The sequence below is a fragment of the Pipistrellus kuhlii genome, unplaced genomic scaffold, assembly GCF_014108245.1.
Source record: "Pipistrellus kuhlii isolate mPipKuh1 unplaced genomic scaffold, mPipKuh1.p scaffold_m20_p_2, whole genome shotgun sequence".
In the NCBI taxonomy this organism is placed as follows: domain Eukaryota; kingdom Metazoa; phylum Chordata; class Mammalia; order Chiroptera; family Vespertilionidae; genus Pipistrellus; species Pipistrellus kuhlii.
The window spans coordinates 36,060,365-36,075,930 of NW_023425515.1; the positions used below are offsets into that span (position 1 = coordinate 36,060,365).

Here is a 15,566-nt window from a genome sequence, read left to right on the forward strand (position 1 = left end):
TTTAATATATTTTATTGATTTTGTACAGAGAGGAAGGGAGAGAGATAGAGAGTTAGAAACATCGATGAGAGAGTCATCGATCAGCTGCCTCTTGCACACCCCCTACTGGGGATATGCCCGCAACCAAGGTACATGCCCTTCACCGGAATCGAACCCGGGACCCTTCAGTCCCCAAGCCGACGCTCTATCCATTGAGCCAAACCGGTCTCGGCAAGAGTATGCATTTCCTATAAAAATCCACCTTAAAGCAGCTATGAGACTAGCAAGTTGATGGTCTTGCCTTTTTTATGTAAAGTGTACAGTTGGACTTCAAAATGAAGCAAAAAACAACAACAACAAAAAACACACACACAATATTATTTTATCCACCTCCTTGAGTACTGGGAAAAAGAAGATATTTAAAAACAGATGCAGCTTGCCCAGCTGGCACAGCTTAGTGGTTGAGCGTCAACCTACGAACCAGGAGGTCAAAGTTCGATTCCCGGTTAGGGCATATGCCTGGGTTGTGGGCCCAATCCTCAATAGGGGCATTTAGGAAGCAGCCTATCAACGATTCTCTCTCATCATTGATGTTTCTACCTCTCTCTCCTTCTCCCTCTCTGTAATCAATAAAAATTAAAACAAAACAACAAAAACCAACAAACCAGAGGCAGCTTGAAAATAAAGTATTAATTACAATGGGCTTCTAGAGTTTTTAAATAGGAAATGCAAGCAAACTGCTAACTAAATTATAAATATAAAAATCAGTGTTATTTTCAGTATAATTGAAATTAAGGTTTTTTTCTGACACTGTGCTCTCAGTTTTCATCTAAAACATTAGCACTCAGTTACAAAATCAATCTTTTTTTTTTTTAAATAGTAAATTATTTGTTGATGTTCACAGGTATAGTATAGGTAAAGTGTAATGTTAGACATCTTTGTAATTTTAATCAGCAAGTGAGTGATGAAGCAAAACAGAAAGGGGAACATCATAGTTTTTCGATTTTATTATGCTTATGTACATTGCATACATAGCACACGACTATAACAGAAAAAGGCTATTGGAAGACTTGCTGTCACACTTTCCCCTTAGGTTTTCCTCTAAGATGAGAAAATGACAACCTGAAAGAAAGCAAAAGCTACAGGGAAAAACCTCTAAGTAACTTAGCATCACACTGAACTAAACAGATAAGCATAAAACAGAAGCACGTTCCATCTCTTTAAATATGTAAATAAGAAAGATCAGGAGCCACAGCAGTTAGGAATAAAAGGAAAGCAGAACTGAATGTCTTTAAGGCACTGTGTTTCAAACCACAGACTGCAGCCATATTCCTTAGGCACCTTTTATCCTCTGTGATTTCAAGATTCTGAACTCTTTTGGGTTACTGCTTCAGAAAAAAATAAATCTTCCTTTTCCTTGAATGGTGGAAAATAAGCACTCTTTCCAGAAGTTTCTAAATCCACTACAGGTTTCCTGACGCCCACTAACACTTACTAGCCTGATGTGCCTAGTTTTCATTAGCTCCCAAGGATATAGTGGCCCAGAAGAGTCTTTCGGCTCAATTAAAACCACCAATCAACCCCAAGGAAATTGAAAAAGAAGCATATTGTCCACAGACATTCTGAAAAAAAAACCACACACACAAAAAAAACCCAACAACCAAAATTATCAAAATAACCAAGATTTTAGCATCACAATATGGAAAAAAATTTTTTTTAGATTCAGGATATATATAAAGAACCAAGAATCCCTCAGAGATTGACTATTTATATGACTTAAAAAACTTAAAAAAAAAAAAAAAGAAGACTGAGATACAATCTCTTTTCAATAAAGAGAAAAACATGCTAAGCTATTATTAATATTTGAAATAATATGCTTTGTGGAACTATGGTTTAGGCCAGTGCTTCTCACACTATTAAAATAAAAGAACAGTGTGGACTGAAAACTTTTGTAAAACCAATATATATGTCATGGCAATGCCAAATTGCTTTACTTTTAAAAAACATATATTTTTATTGATTTCAGAGATGAAGGGTGAGAGAGATAGAAACATCACTGATGAGAGAGAATCATTGATTGGCTGCCTCTTACACACCCCCCATTGGGGACAGAGCCTGAAAGCAGGGCGTGTTCTCTGACTGGGAATTGAATCGGGACTACCTGGTTCATAGGTCGATGCTCAAACACTGAGCCACACTGGCCGAAACCAAATCACTTTAAAAATTTCTAATCATGTACTGTGACTGTCTCATACTTAACCCACTGTGGGCCAGCAATAGTGTTTAAGTCAACACTTGCACATGGACCTTTCTAGACCAGGAGTTGGCAAACTCTGCTCGCGAGCCACAGAGTTTTTGGCCCCTTGGGTTTTTAGCAAAGGCCAGCTTAGGAGTACCCTAATTAAGTTAATAACAATGTACCTACCTATATAGTTTAAGTTTAAAAAATTTGGCTCCCAAAAGAAATTCCAATCATTGTACTGTTGATATTTGGCTCTGAGTTCCTTTGGCTCTTCCTTCTGGCTGCCGGTCAGGGCCTTCCATCCCAACTCTGTTAGCTCATTTAATCTTGACTGGCACCTGTCCTGCCTTTAAAATCTAATGACAGCCTGGCCCAGAATGATGTGGCCCTAGGTTTTGATTTTGAGACAATGTGGTCACAAGCCATTGTCAATAGCAGCAGCTCGCCTGTTGGCTGCCCCATGCCTAAAGGGAAATGATGGTAATGAACAGATTGGGAATCTGTGTCCATAAAGTGACAATAATGTCATAGCATGAAATGGAGTGCCACCTTTGACCTCCCATTTTCCTGTTCCCATCACAACCAGTAAGAACTGATCACTTATCCAAAAAGACACCTTACTTTAGAAGGCCAGAAGGTAGCACAGGTTCAAGACTGATATTTCATAGAAAAACCATTCCCACCTTCAGCTGCCACTCCACCAAGTCAGTTCCTGTGATCATCTCCGTAACAGGATGTTCCACCTGCAGCCTTGTATTCATCTCCATGAAGTAGAAATCATGCTTCGAGTCCATAATAAATTCCACGGTTCCTAAAAATAAAATACAATGATCACATTTAAATAGTAGGCAATTAGTAGCAAATTAAAACGATGTATCAGTTTTACCACTGTGTTCATTCAATGGTACTTTGTATTTAAAAAAAAAAAAGTCACATGTTGTAGCAGCAAATGACTCTCAGTCAAGATAGGGAGTCATGAAATTTTGCAACAGAAAAATGTATTTGTGGTTTTGAGCAAATAATAAGCCCAAGACATGAAGCAGTGAGAACATGACTGCCATGTGTTATTGCATCAGATCCTGGGAACTGTACCCTGTGACTTCCCATCTCACTTTAACCCTCTGCAGAAAAATACAGTCCCTTAGTTTTGGACTCTTAAAAATTTCCTTTGAAAGTCCTTTTGCTGGTAACGCATTAAAAGATTGCTCAGCAACTAAATCTTATGTTAATAATGTATTATATATTGGTATTTTATTAGGTACTACAAAACTTCCCCAGCTCTATCTATCTATCTATCTATCTAGCTAGCTAGCTAGCTAGCTAGCTAGCTATATAAAAGGCTAATATGCAAAGTGTCCCTCAGGAGTTTGACCAGGAGTTCGGTCGTTTGCTATGATGTACACTGACCACCAGGGGGTGGCACAGAACAAAGGAAGGCCCAGCCAGCAGCCAGCAGCCAGGGAAGGAAGGCCCCAGCTGGCAGCCAGAAGGCACCGATCGGCCCTGATCACCAGCCAGACCTAGGGACCCTATTCATGCATGAAATTTGTGCACCAGGCCTCCAGTTAAAATATAAAAATTCATCCATTTTGCCTGGCTGGTGTGCCTCAGTGGTTGAGCACTGACCCAGGAACCAAGAGGTCATGGTTTGATTCCTAGTCAAGGCACATGCCTGGGTTACAGGCTCAATCCCCAGTTGGGGGAATGCAGGAGGCAGGTGATCAATGATTCTCTCTCATCAGTGATGTTTCTATCTCTCTCCCTTTCCCTTCCTCTCTGAAATCAATAAAAATACAATTTTTAGATATCTTAAAAAGAATGAACCCTAATGTGAACTATGTTCTCTGAGTGGTAATAATGTGTCAGTATAAGTTTATTGATCAGAAGAAATGTAACACTCTGATGTAGAATGTTGATGGGGTGGTGGGGTGGGGAGGCTGTGTGCATGTGGGGACAGGAAGTATATGGGAAAATCTCTGTATTTTCTGCTCAATTTTTCTGTGAAACTAGAACTGCTGTAAAAAAATAAACTTTATTAATTAAAAAAATCAATTTTGTAATTTTAATTTAAAATAAGACAAAATATCAAATAGCATTATACATATTAGGATAAGCATTATTTAGTAAAAGTCTTTTTTCAAACATATATGAATATAAACACACACACACACACACACATATATGGTCTCAATATAAAATATGGGTGTGGTTTTTTTCTTCTTCTTGTGGATCTAGTCAAAAAGGTTTGAAAGCCCCTATATAAAAGCTATGTTTCTTTTGCCTCAAAAGCATACATAAATTATTACTTCTCCTCTTTTAGAAACAAATCTTAGCATACCTGCTCCGACATAATTTACAGCTTTAGCAGCTCGGACTGCAGCTTCCCCAAGCTTTTTTCTTACTTCAGGTTTAATACCGGGCTATGAACAAATATTTAAATAAATTTCCATTAGTACTTTGTCCCGCTAGAAATTCCCACTAAGATCCAATATTACATCTTCATGTAGCAAATATTACATTCAAGAGATAATAAAGATAAAATGCTGTCACAATGCCAAAGTTTAATGGTTCTGCTAGTAATTTCTATGACTTACAGATATTCCTCAGTATAGTGATATATCTGTGTCCCTTGTTCCTACATAACTGTTATAACTATAAGTCTACTTAAAATTAAATGTATCAATATAAAAACTTTGAATAGTCCCTATTTTAAGATGATAAAGCAATCTGGATCAGGTGTGCACTAATTATCTTAGAATATGGTAAACCTTGAGAGTCCAAGTTAATAAAAATGGTTCAAAAAAAGAAATGTATGTTAATAAATAGGCATAGCTTTTAACATTTTAAAAACTGAGCTCTATAGATATTTAAGCAGTCATTGTTTCAAAATACTGAAATTGTTGTTGTTGACATTTACTTCAAAAGGTATAATATACTCTACAACAATATACTCTGAATTAAAATTTTAATATGCAAATAACAAACTGATTACCAGAAATCTCAGATCCCTGACCTGATAAAACTATATACTGATAAAAACATGCATGGTTAGACTCCCCTTATCCATGGGGATATGTGCCAAGATCTCCAGTGGAGCCCTGGCTGGTGTGGCTCAGTTGGTTGGAGCATCATTCTCTACACTGAAAGGTGGAAGGTTTGATTCCTGGTCAAAGTACATATCTGGGTTGTGGGTTTGATTCCCAGTTGGGGCACCTGCAGGAGGCAACCAATCAATGTTTCTCTTCCTCTCTAAAATCAATAAAGTACTTAAAAAATTATATATATCTTCAGTGGATCCCTGAAACCACCAATAGTATCAAACCCTATGTATGTTTTTCTTATACCTACAGACCTTTTAACTTAAGGTTAAGAAGCAATTACAGTTTCTCTTGGACATATCCAAATTGTCAGCATCACTATTCTTGCACTTTGGAGCCATTATTAAGTAAAATAAGGGTTACTTGAACATAAGTATGTAATGCGATAGTCAATGCAAAATGTCCCCCAAACTAAGACAAATACCAAGTGACTACCAGGTGGGTTAGCTATACAATGTGGATACACTGGACAAAGGGGTGTGCACATCCCCGGTAGGATGGCATAAGATTTCATCACACTACTCAGAATCGTGTGCAATTTAAAACTTATAAATTTTCAGGAATTCTATTATATTTTTTGGAATTTCTGACAATATTTTCAGACCACAATTGACAATGGGTAACTGAAGCTCTAGATAAGAGGGGACTACTGTATATAACCTTGAACAAGAAGCCAGTGGCAGTAGCAGCCTCCAAGAAATGTAAATCCAAAAATAAGTAAAACTACGCCTGGATGGTGTGGCTCAGTGGTTGAGCATCAACCCAGGAACCAAGAGGTCACTCGTTTGATTCCTAGTGAGGGCACATTCCTGGGTTGCAGCCTCCATCCCCAGTAGGGGGCGTGCAGGAGGCAATCAACTGATGATGCTTTTCTCTCATGGATGTTCCTATCTCTCTATCCCTCTCTTTTCCTTGCTCTCTAAAAATCAATAAAAACATTTTAAAAACGGGCAAACCAGGAGTAGGCCTTGGACCCAGAGAACAACCTAAGCCAGTCAAAATTTGTCAAATAAGAGCAAATCTCTCTCCTCCACAATACAGCAGGAAGATGACTGATACATTTCAGGTAACCTCAAACAGCAGTTAAAACAAGTCTTCTGCATGGAAAATACATTCAATTAACCAGACCATTTCGTTCCTTTAAACATTTGGTTAATTACAATTTAAAATCTGTGTGGAAACATGATGTAGCTGCTTACTCTAAGTCAGAACCTTAGGTCCGAGGAGAAAGTCCTAAAAACTATTCAGATGGAACACAGCCCTGTTGTGTCCTATGTGGTAGCCCCAGAACTTCAACCCTTCATCCCTACTCTGCAGTGGGAGGAGCGAGAGTGGGGGGAGCCGGAGGGCCGGGGGTGGGGGGAGGGAGAGGAGCTGGGGGAGTGGGGACTTATCCTTACAAGTATACTACTACTTGGAAGCAGCTGTCCAGCAGGACTTTAGGGGAGACACTAGCTTCACAGATTTCTTTTCTTTCTCTTTTTTTAATTGATTTTTTACAGAGAGGAAGGAAGAGGGATAGAGAGTTAGAAACATCGATGAGAGAGAAACATTGATCAGCTGCCTCTTGCACACCCCCTGCTGGGGATGTGCCCACAACCAAGGTACATGCCCTTGACCGGAATCAAACCCGGGACCCTTCAGTCCGCAGGCTGACGCTCTATCTACTGAGCCAAACCGGTTTCGGCAGCTTCACAGATTTCTGATATGGAAACCATAGTGACTAGTGTTTCCATTATAGAGAAGGTTACAGACCTCTTTACAAGGTTCTTACCCCAGGGGCTTCCTCAATGATCTTCTGATGCCTCCTCTGGACACTGCAGTCTCTCTCAAACAAATACACAGCATTGCCATGGTGATCACCAAACACCTGGACTTCCACATGCCTATTTAAAAGCAAACACTCATGTTAACATACTTTCCTAAGGATGACAAATATCACATTTCATTGAGCCAGACCATTGTCCAAGGTGACCAGGATTCCTCTATTTTTATTTTACACATGATGGGATATTTTGACCTAAAAAACAGAGAATATGAATTTAGAAACAGAACTACAGTAAACCTTACAAACACCCAATGGAAAGCTTTCCATTTATTGGATGAACATTAAAGAAAAAAAAAATATATGGAATAACTGGGAAATAAGAAAAGACAGAATACACAAGAGACTATATAGGGTGTCCCAGAATAATGTATACACATGTTAAGAGCTGATAGCGTAATTTTGAAAGTGAAATGTATTTAAGTAAACACTGCCTTTATAATTATACAAGGTGTGTGTACACATTTTTTGGGGATTCCCTATATTTATGACCTCAGAGTGGGGCCAGGTACAAAAAGTACAAACTGTTAAGGCAAATACTGGTAAAGCTTACTATTTAATAATTATAAGCTATACTCTTATTTCATATATCTTCAAAAAGCCAATGCAAACATTTTTATGATCAGGATATTTTTTTAAAATCAACTCCTAGAGTCTGATTTTTTAAACTACAACAGATTGAAAATTTAAATGTTAAGAAATAAATTAACATAGCTCATTAGTTTTTAAGACTATACTCACATTAAATCATAAAAAAACAAAAAGGCACTTAAACGCTGAGTATAAAAATAGCAAAATGACAAGAAATCATGTTGAGAGTAAATGCACACAACACTTATGAAAACAAGGCTAGCACAGACCATCTGGTGAATATAAGAAAGCATTCTTCTCAGTAGGCTTATTGTGATATGTTCACACTGTAGTTCACCTCACATATTCACCACCGTAACACAGAAATGAGAGATCAGCAAATGTTTTCCCCATTGACTAGTTAAAACAAAAACTATCAAACCTAGAAAAAAAATGTAAAGAAACCTGGAAGTCAAAGGGAAGTGGGGAGGAGGAAATGAAGAGATTAACCAAAAACCTTATATGCATACTAGAGGCCTGGGACACAAAATTCGTGCACTCAGTGGTAGGAGGGGGCAGGGGGGCCCCTCAGCCTGCCTATGCCTTCTTACAGTTTGAGAGCCCTGCAATTGATCGCCCCAAAGAGGTAGGCCTCCCTCACCCAGCTGGGACTCCACAATGGTTTGTCCCACAGAGGGAAGCCCTGCCCACCTGCTGTAGCCAGTCGGTGGCTCAGTGGCCTGGGCCTCCCTCTTTGGGGCAATCATGGAGCCCCCTATTGATCAATTGGCCCCTCTGTAGGGCTATCATGGGGCAATGGCCAGGCCCCATCCAATCGCATCGCATCTGCCGTGGATGGTGCCAGTGGGTGTCATAGCGTGGTTGTCTGCAACGTTGTCTGGATGGTCATTCTGCTGTTTGGACATTCAGTCAATTTGCATATTACATTTTTATTATTATAGATATGCATGCCCAGGTACACAAACCATAGAGCTGTGAAGGCCTTGGGGGAGGGGGGTGGTGAAAAGGGGCAATAGGAGGAAAAGGGAGGGATATCTGCAATACTCTCAACAATAAAGATAAATAATAAAACAAACAAACAAACAAACAAACAAACCAGGAAGTCAGTTCTGGCCAGTGTGGCTCAGTTGGCTGGGTTAATTCCCAGTGAGGGCACATGACCAGGTTACAGGCTGGATCCCCGTAAGGATCAATTGATGCTTCATTCTAACATCCATGTTTCTCTCCCTCTTCCTTTCTCACTCTCTAAAAAAAAAATCTTTAAAAAAGCACACAAAAAAACCCCAAGAAGTCTCATAATGTCCTATTCAGCAGTGGCTCAGAGCTGTTCCTTTCTGTTCCACAAAATACTTCATTAAACCACTTGGAAAAATTAATTTTCTTGATTTATCAGTTCCACTGCATGGTCCATTTGAAAACCTTCCTACCTGTCCAACACAATAGAAGTTGATTTCTTCCTTTTGGGTTTGCTTTTTTGACCTTTCCTCCTCTTTTTATTTATCCTTAAGCTAACATCGCCAAATACACTCTTCTTATTATCATTTTGAACAAATTGTTAACTGTGAAGTCCTTGTCTAATATTCTTCCTTTATTAGATCTGAGTTTCTAACCTGTATCCTTTTCCTTCTCTTTGAAGAACTTCTGTTATCGTTACTTGCAAGGCAAGTCTACTGGTGACAAATTTCCTCAAATTTTGTCTGAAGCCTTAGCTGATTTGGTTCAGTGGATAGAGTGTCAGCCTGTGGACTGATGGGATCCAGGTTCCATTCCGGCCAAGGGCACATGCCTGGGGTTGCCAGCTTGATCCCCAGTAGGGGGCGTGCAGAAGGCAGAAAATCAATGATTCGCTCTCATCATTGATGTTTCTCTCTCTTCCCTCTCCCTTCCTCTCTGAAATTGATAAAAATATACTTTAAAATTTTTTTTTTGTCTGAGGACATGTTTATTCCTCTTGCATGTCTGAAGATAATTTTATTGAATATGGATTTCTACATTTTATATATATTCTGCTCCTCTTGATTCTTGCTTGCATGGTTTCTGTGAGATATCTGATGTACTCCAGAAAGTTTTCACCCCTCTGGCCTTTTCCTAGATGTTCTATTTGTGTTTGTTTTCTTATGTTTAAATATAATTTTAAAATTTCTTTGACAGTTATCCTTTTTGATGTCCTCTGAGCTTCCTGGTTCTGTAGTGTGGTGTCTGTCATTAATTTTGGGAACATTTTGGCCATTATTAATTTGAAATAGTTCTCCCATTTCTTTCTTCTTGTATTCAAATAAGCACGTTACCTGGTACACCTTTAAAAATTGTCCTGCAGTTCTTAGATAGTTCAGTTATATTTTATTTATTTGTTTTCATTCTCACTTCTCTTTGTATTTGGGAAGTTTCCATTGACATATGTTCAAGGTCACTGATTCTTTCTCCAGCTGTGTCTAGTTTACTGATTAGTCCATCAAATGCATTCTTCCTTTGTTATGATGTTTTTTATTCCTAGCATTTTCATTTAATTTTTAATTAAATTTGCATCTCTTTATTTACATTACCCTCTGTTCTTGCATGTTGTTTTTTTTTTACTTGCTCCATTAGAGCATTTACATATTAACCACTTACTTTAAATGCCATAGATAATCCCACATCTCAGTCTAGTTCTGATACTTGCCTTGTCACTTCAATTTGTGCTTTAAAAAATATTTTTTAACCTTTAAGGCTTGGAATTTTTTTTTTTTTTTTTTTTTTTTTTTTTAATCCAGATGTGATGGTCCTGGCTGGTGTGGCTCAGTTGGTGGAAGCATTGTACAATACACACCAAAAGGTGGCGTATTTGATTCCCGGTCAGGACACATATCCAGGGTATAGTTCAATCCCTGGTCAGGATGTTTCTCTCTCACATCGATGTTTTTCTCTCTCTCCTCTCCTCTCTTTAAAATCAATTAAAATAAATATACAAAAAAAGAAAGGAGGGAAGGAAGGGAAGAGGGGAGGGAGGAAGAGAGGGAGGGAGGAAACCATATGTGATGTATCCCATACCAGGAACGAGGCAAACAAGCCTTGAATGCTTAATGTTAATCAGGTTTGGAGGTATGTTGTGTTTCATGTTTGCAGCAGCTGTCGCTGCCAGAGGCTTCACTTTCCTCCAAAAACCTTGGTTTCCTTTTGCTTCTCCTGTTGTCTTTGGGTTTCAACAAGAACTGCTTCCTGGACAGAGTCTGTGTCTGCGCTTCTTTCAGCTGGAACCCACTGTTATTGTACAGTAGCCCCGGTGACATGGTAGAGTGTAGGGCAGGGAAAACACTCTATGATCTTATTATTATATCTCAATGGTTTAGTTGACCTCTGTGCTTCAGAAGTGTTTTCCTAATACCGTTCACCCTTAGGTACAACAGGCAGGTTAGAGGTTAGACTTGGCTAGCTGCCCTTCCCCCAGGACAAAAAGGTCCTGGCAAAGCTTCCCTGGGAGCGTTGGCCTTTGTTTCTGAGAATAGACTGCTCTGGGCCTATTTCAGAAGGTTACTTTTCTACCCTCCACCCCCAAATTTTAAGATATTGCTTAGATTTTCACTGTGAGAACTTGGTGGGATTTCTGGCAATAAAACTAATGAAAACTTGGGGGGGGGGACCCCCTAACACTGGGGGGCTTAAGAATTTTCTCACTATCAAGCTAGTCCACAATCAATCTCCAGCGATTTGTCAAAACTCCCATTTCAGTGTTCCTGTAAGTTTATGGCTCCGGTGGCTTCTGCTCCTGGTGGGCGGAGCCTTGCTGTGCTTCGCTGTGCTCACCTGCCTGCCCAGACTTCGGGGCGGTGGCTTCCCTGTGCCCTCAGTTCTCTAATGGCTCTAAGTCAGTGGTTGGCAAACCGCGGCTCAAGAGCCATATGTGGCTCTTTGGCCCCTTGAGTGTGGCTCTTCCACAAAATACCACGTGTGGGCGCGCACATACAGTGCAATTGAAACTTCATGGCCCATGCCCAGAAGTCAGTTTTCGGCCTGGGCGAGTCTATTTAGAAGAAGTGGCGTTAGAACATTAAGGGGTCAAAGGCTGCATATGGCTCAGGAGCTGCGATTTGCCGACCACTGATCTAAGTCACTGACTCATTCTGTCCAGCTTATTTACTTGCTCTTCAGATGTAACAACTTCCAGGCTCTTTCCATGCTGGAGCTGACCAACCTGATTTTCAAGTTACAATTACGGTATAAAATTCTACCTTCTACGGACTCTCCCTTATCTTTCAGCTGCTCCAGAGAGGACGGCCCTGTAGCAGGGGCTCCAGGTTCAGAAAGGAACATGCTGGGGCCACACCAAGAGCAGAAACACAACACAGCTTTTATTCTGAGGTCTCAAAACTTTGACAGTTTTCCTTTGACTACGGACAAAGGAAGATCACGGAGGATCTGTGATTCTGTAATCATCAAGCCACTTGTGCCATCTCCCTTTTGCTGACTGATCTTTTCTGCCGCTTGACCTAACTTAGGGGATCCAGAGCACTATCTCAGATCCAATCCTAGCCACTCCCATCAGCCACTGCGGGTCTGGCTGTCGTTCCATCCTGGTCAGGATGTGTGCGGGACACTGGTAGGTGGATACAGCTGGATTCCATTAGAAGTGCCTTGATATTTTCTAAAAGTTCTAAAGTTTTCATTTTCCTAGTTACATTTTAAAGTCACATAGATTATTTATTGACTCTGAAGTGAAGAGTCAATAGTACACTTTGAAGATTATTTTCTGTCCCAGCCTTTCAGATAAACACAACTGATCCGATCTAGAAAACATCTGGTATGTACGTTTCTCAGTTATCAGCACCATTTTGACAATTTTCTCACACTCCATTAATTCAAACAGGTAACTATTTAGCAGGATATAACATAGTGTATTCAGTACAATTCTCATGATGTAAAAATATTATTACTAGAAAATACGGCACAGAAATATATAGAAATATTAATACACTTAGAGAATGAGATGATGAGTGACTTTGTTTTCCAACTCCTGTAATATCCAAAAAAATTGTAATGTATTCACATTACTTCTATATTTAAAAAATATTACTGATGCCGATCATAAAGAAAGTAATATGCCAGGTAATAATATATAGGGGGGAATGAAAAAGCAATATCCTAGCAGGTCCTTGATTTCCAGGAGTTTCTCAGCTATTGGAGGAATAAATTACAGTGGGAGGTAATATGCAGCTAATGTTTTACAAGGAAAGAATTTACAACTTCAAAGACTGATGGAGCATGGAGCTACAGTCACTGAAATAGCTAGCCAATGTGGCCACAACAATCTAACTCAAGAGTGTGCCCCTGGGAGGGTCGGCCTATTCTTCTGGAAAGATCCTGTGGGAGGGAGCCCTGGTTTATCTTAGAGTCTCTGTCTTGTCCTGGCTTCCCACCAGCAGGCGGCATATGATACACGCTCCTAATCAACTGGCTGACTTTAAGGTTGATTTGTTTTTTTAAAACAAACTCTAAATAAATTTAATTTGCTGTGCCATGTTCAGGGACAGTTCTAAGCTTGCATGGTCTGAAGCAAAAACTATTTGGGGCCACTCTTTAAAAAGAAGACACAATTGCCCTAGCTGGTTTGGCTCAGTGGCTAGAGCTTTGGCCTGCAGACTGAGGGTCCCAGGTTCGATTCCGGTCAAGGGCACATGCCTGGCTTGCTGGCTTGATCCCCAGCGGAGGGCATGTAGGAGGCAGCCGACGAATGATTCTCTCTCATCATTGATGTTTCTATCTCTCTCTTTCTCTCCCTTCCTCTCTGAAATCAATAAAAATATATTTAGAAAAAAATATATTTTAAAAAGAAGACACAATTAGGTACTAGGACTTGGAAGAGGTTCATGCAAGGGAAGCTTCAGCTCATTACCTTCAAGGTAAATCCCTCTCTAGTCATGGTTCCTAAATGAGTTATTTATCAGGTCATTGGACCTACAGGATAACTTATATCTACATCTGTATCTATGTAAATTACCCAAAAGCCTATGCAGCAGGAAGCTTTTATAATCAGTACCTCATTTTAAGCAATAGGCATAAAAAGAAAACTCCAGAAAATAAAAATAAAAATTAGGTATTTACATGCCATTTGTTATTGCAGTCCCTGGAGAAGCAGTTTAGTGCAGTGGCTTAGAGTGTGAATTTCAGAGTCAAACTGGCTGGGTTGAAATCCAAGCTCCACTATTTCTTAGCTAGGAGGCCTCAGGCAAGTTATCTGATGTGACTATTCTGTTGCTTAGTATCCTCACCTGCAAAATGGGAATACTACCCTCTAAAGGGGTTCTTGCAAGAACTAGATTAGAATTTGATCAGCAGGATTAGTGAGTATATGTGAAATATTTAGGACCCAGCATAGGGTGAGCGCAATGAAAGTGTGAGCTGTTGGTAACACATCACAATTATAATTCCGTTGGGTAACTATTTCCGTTTTCTGAACATCTCAACTGATGCTTACAGAGTTCTGTAAAATATAGCTTAGTTTCTTTTTTGTTTTTGTTTTTTGAAAGGTGACATGGGCACACAGTAACCTGAAGATAGATGAGGTGTGATTGTGCCAGTATGCTCCTGAAACACATTGGTTAATCTTTACCCAAGGATATTTCCCCCCATTGATTTTTAGAGAGAGTGGAAGGGGAGGGAGAAGAGAGAGAAACATCGATGTGAGAGAGACATCCATTGGTTGCCTCCTGCACATGCCCTGACTCAGGCCAGGATCTGGCCTGCAACCTAGGTACATGCCCTTGACCAAGAATTAAACCAGGACCCTTGGTTCTACGGGCCGACACTCTAACCACTGAGCAAAACCAGACAGGGCAATATAGCTTAATTTCTTACAATAATTTTTTTATTTTAAAAAGACCTTAAATTACATAAAAAAGTAATGGATTGAATGAATTAAAGGCATATTAATATCATGGAACCAATATTAAGGTCAACAAAAAGAATGAGATCTATGGAAAGATCTGACATAGAAAGATCTCCGATATAATATTAACATGCAATATTACATAGGATATGACTCACTGTTCTTCTGTATATATGTCGTATTCTGTTTGTATATGTATACATGTATCTATTCACATAGAAAATGCCTGGAAGTATGCATACCATACCATTATAGTGGGCACCTCAGGGGCAGGACTGGGGAATTTATGTACTTATGTCTTACTAGAACTTTGTATTTTATATAATGTGTGTGCGTTTTTTATAATTTAAAAATTCTGAGTCAGAAAAAAAAAAAAAAAAAAAAGCTATCCCCACCTTGGAGTGTCTACAAACTTCTCAATCAGCATTGCATCATCGTTGAAAGACTTCTTTGCTTCCCTCCGGGCTGATTCCAACTGTTCTTGAAATTCTTTCTCCGATCTAGCGATCCTCATACCCTAAGATGAAAGGTAGATTTGACTACAACGTAAATAAAACAAAGGAGAGTAGGCAGAAATGGAAAATACGAGCACGCACAGTCTTACTTTTCCTCCTCCACCACGGACGGCTTTGATCATGACGGGGTAGCCGATCCTCCCAGCATGCTCTCTCAGGCACTGGTCTGTCTGGTCCTCCCCGTGATAACCTTCCACCACAGGCACTCCAGCAGCAGCCATTATGGATTTGGATGTACTTTACAATAAAAAAGCCCGAGATACCCACATTCTATGAAATTTCATACAAGAGAAACAAATACAGCCCAGTCTACAAAATATAATGGTTTATTTTAGGTTTAATTTTTTCTTTTTTATTGAATTTATTGGGGTGATATTAGTTCAAAAATTTTATAGGTTTCGGGCATATAATTCTATAATTCATTATCTGTATTATAATGGAACTTTTCAAAGAAAAC

The 15,566-nt window shown here is 39.4% G+C and overlaps 1 protein-coding gene across 1 annotated transcript in view; it reads right to left on the reverse strand.

Moving 5' to 3' along the window:
- The window catches only part of MCCC1 (methylcrotonyl-CoA carboxylase subunit 1), a 50,772-nt gene that overhangs the window by 21,853 nt on the left and 13,353 nt on the right, over positions 1–15,566 (reverse strand). Inside the window, exons 6-10 of the mRNA XM_036446142.2 lie at positions 15,199–15,346; positions 14,990–15,111; positions 7,094–7,205; positions 4,560–4,641; positions 2,905–3,032 (exon numbers count right to left, since the gene is read on the reverse strand). Coding sequence (XP_036302035.1) covers positions 2,905–3,032; positions 4,560–4,641; positions 7,094–7,205; positions 14,990–15,111; positions 15,199–15,346 — 592 coding nt within the window. The remainder of the gene's footprint in view (positions 1–2,904; positions 3,033–4,559; positions 4,642–7,093; positions 7,206–14,989; positions 15,112–15,198; positions 15,347–15,566) is intronic.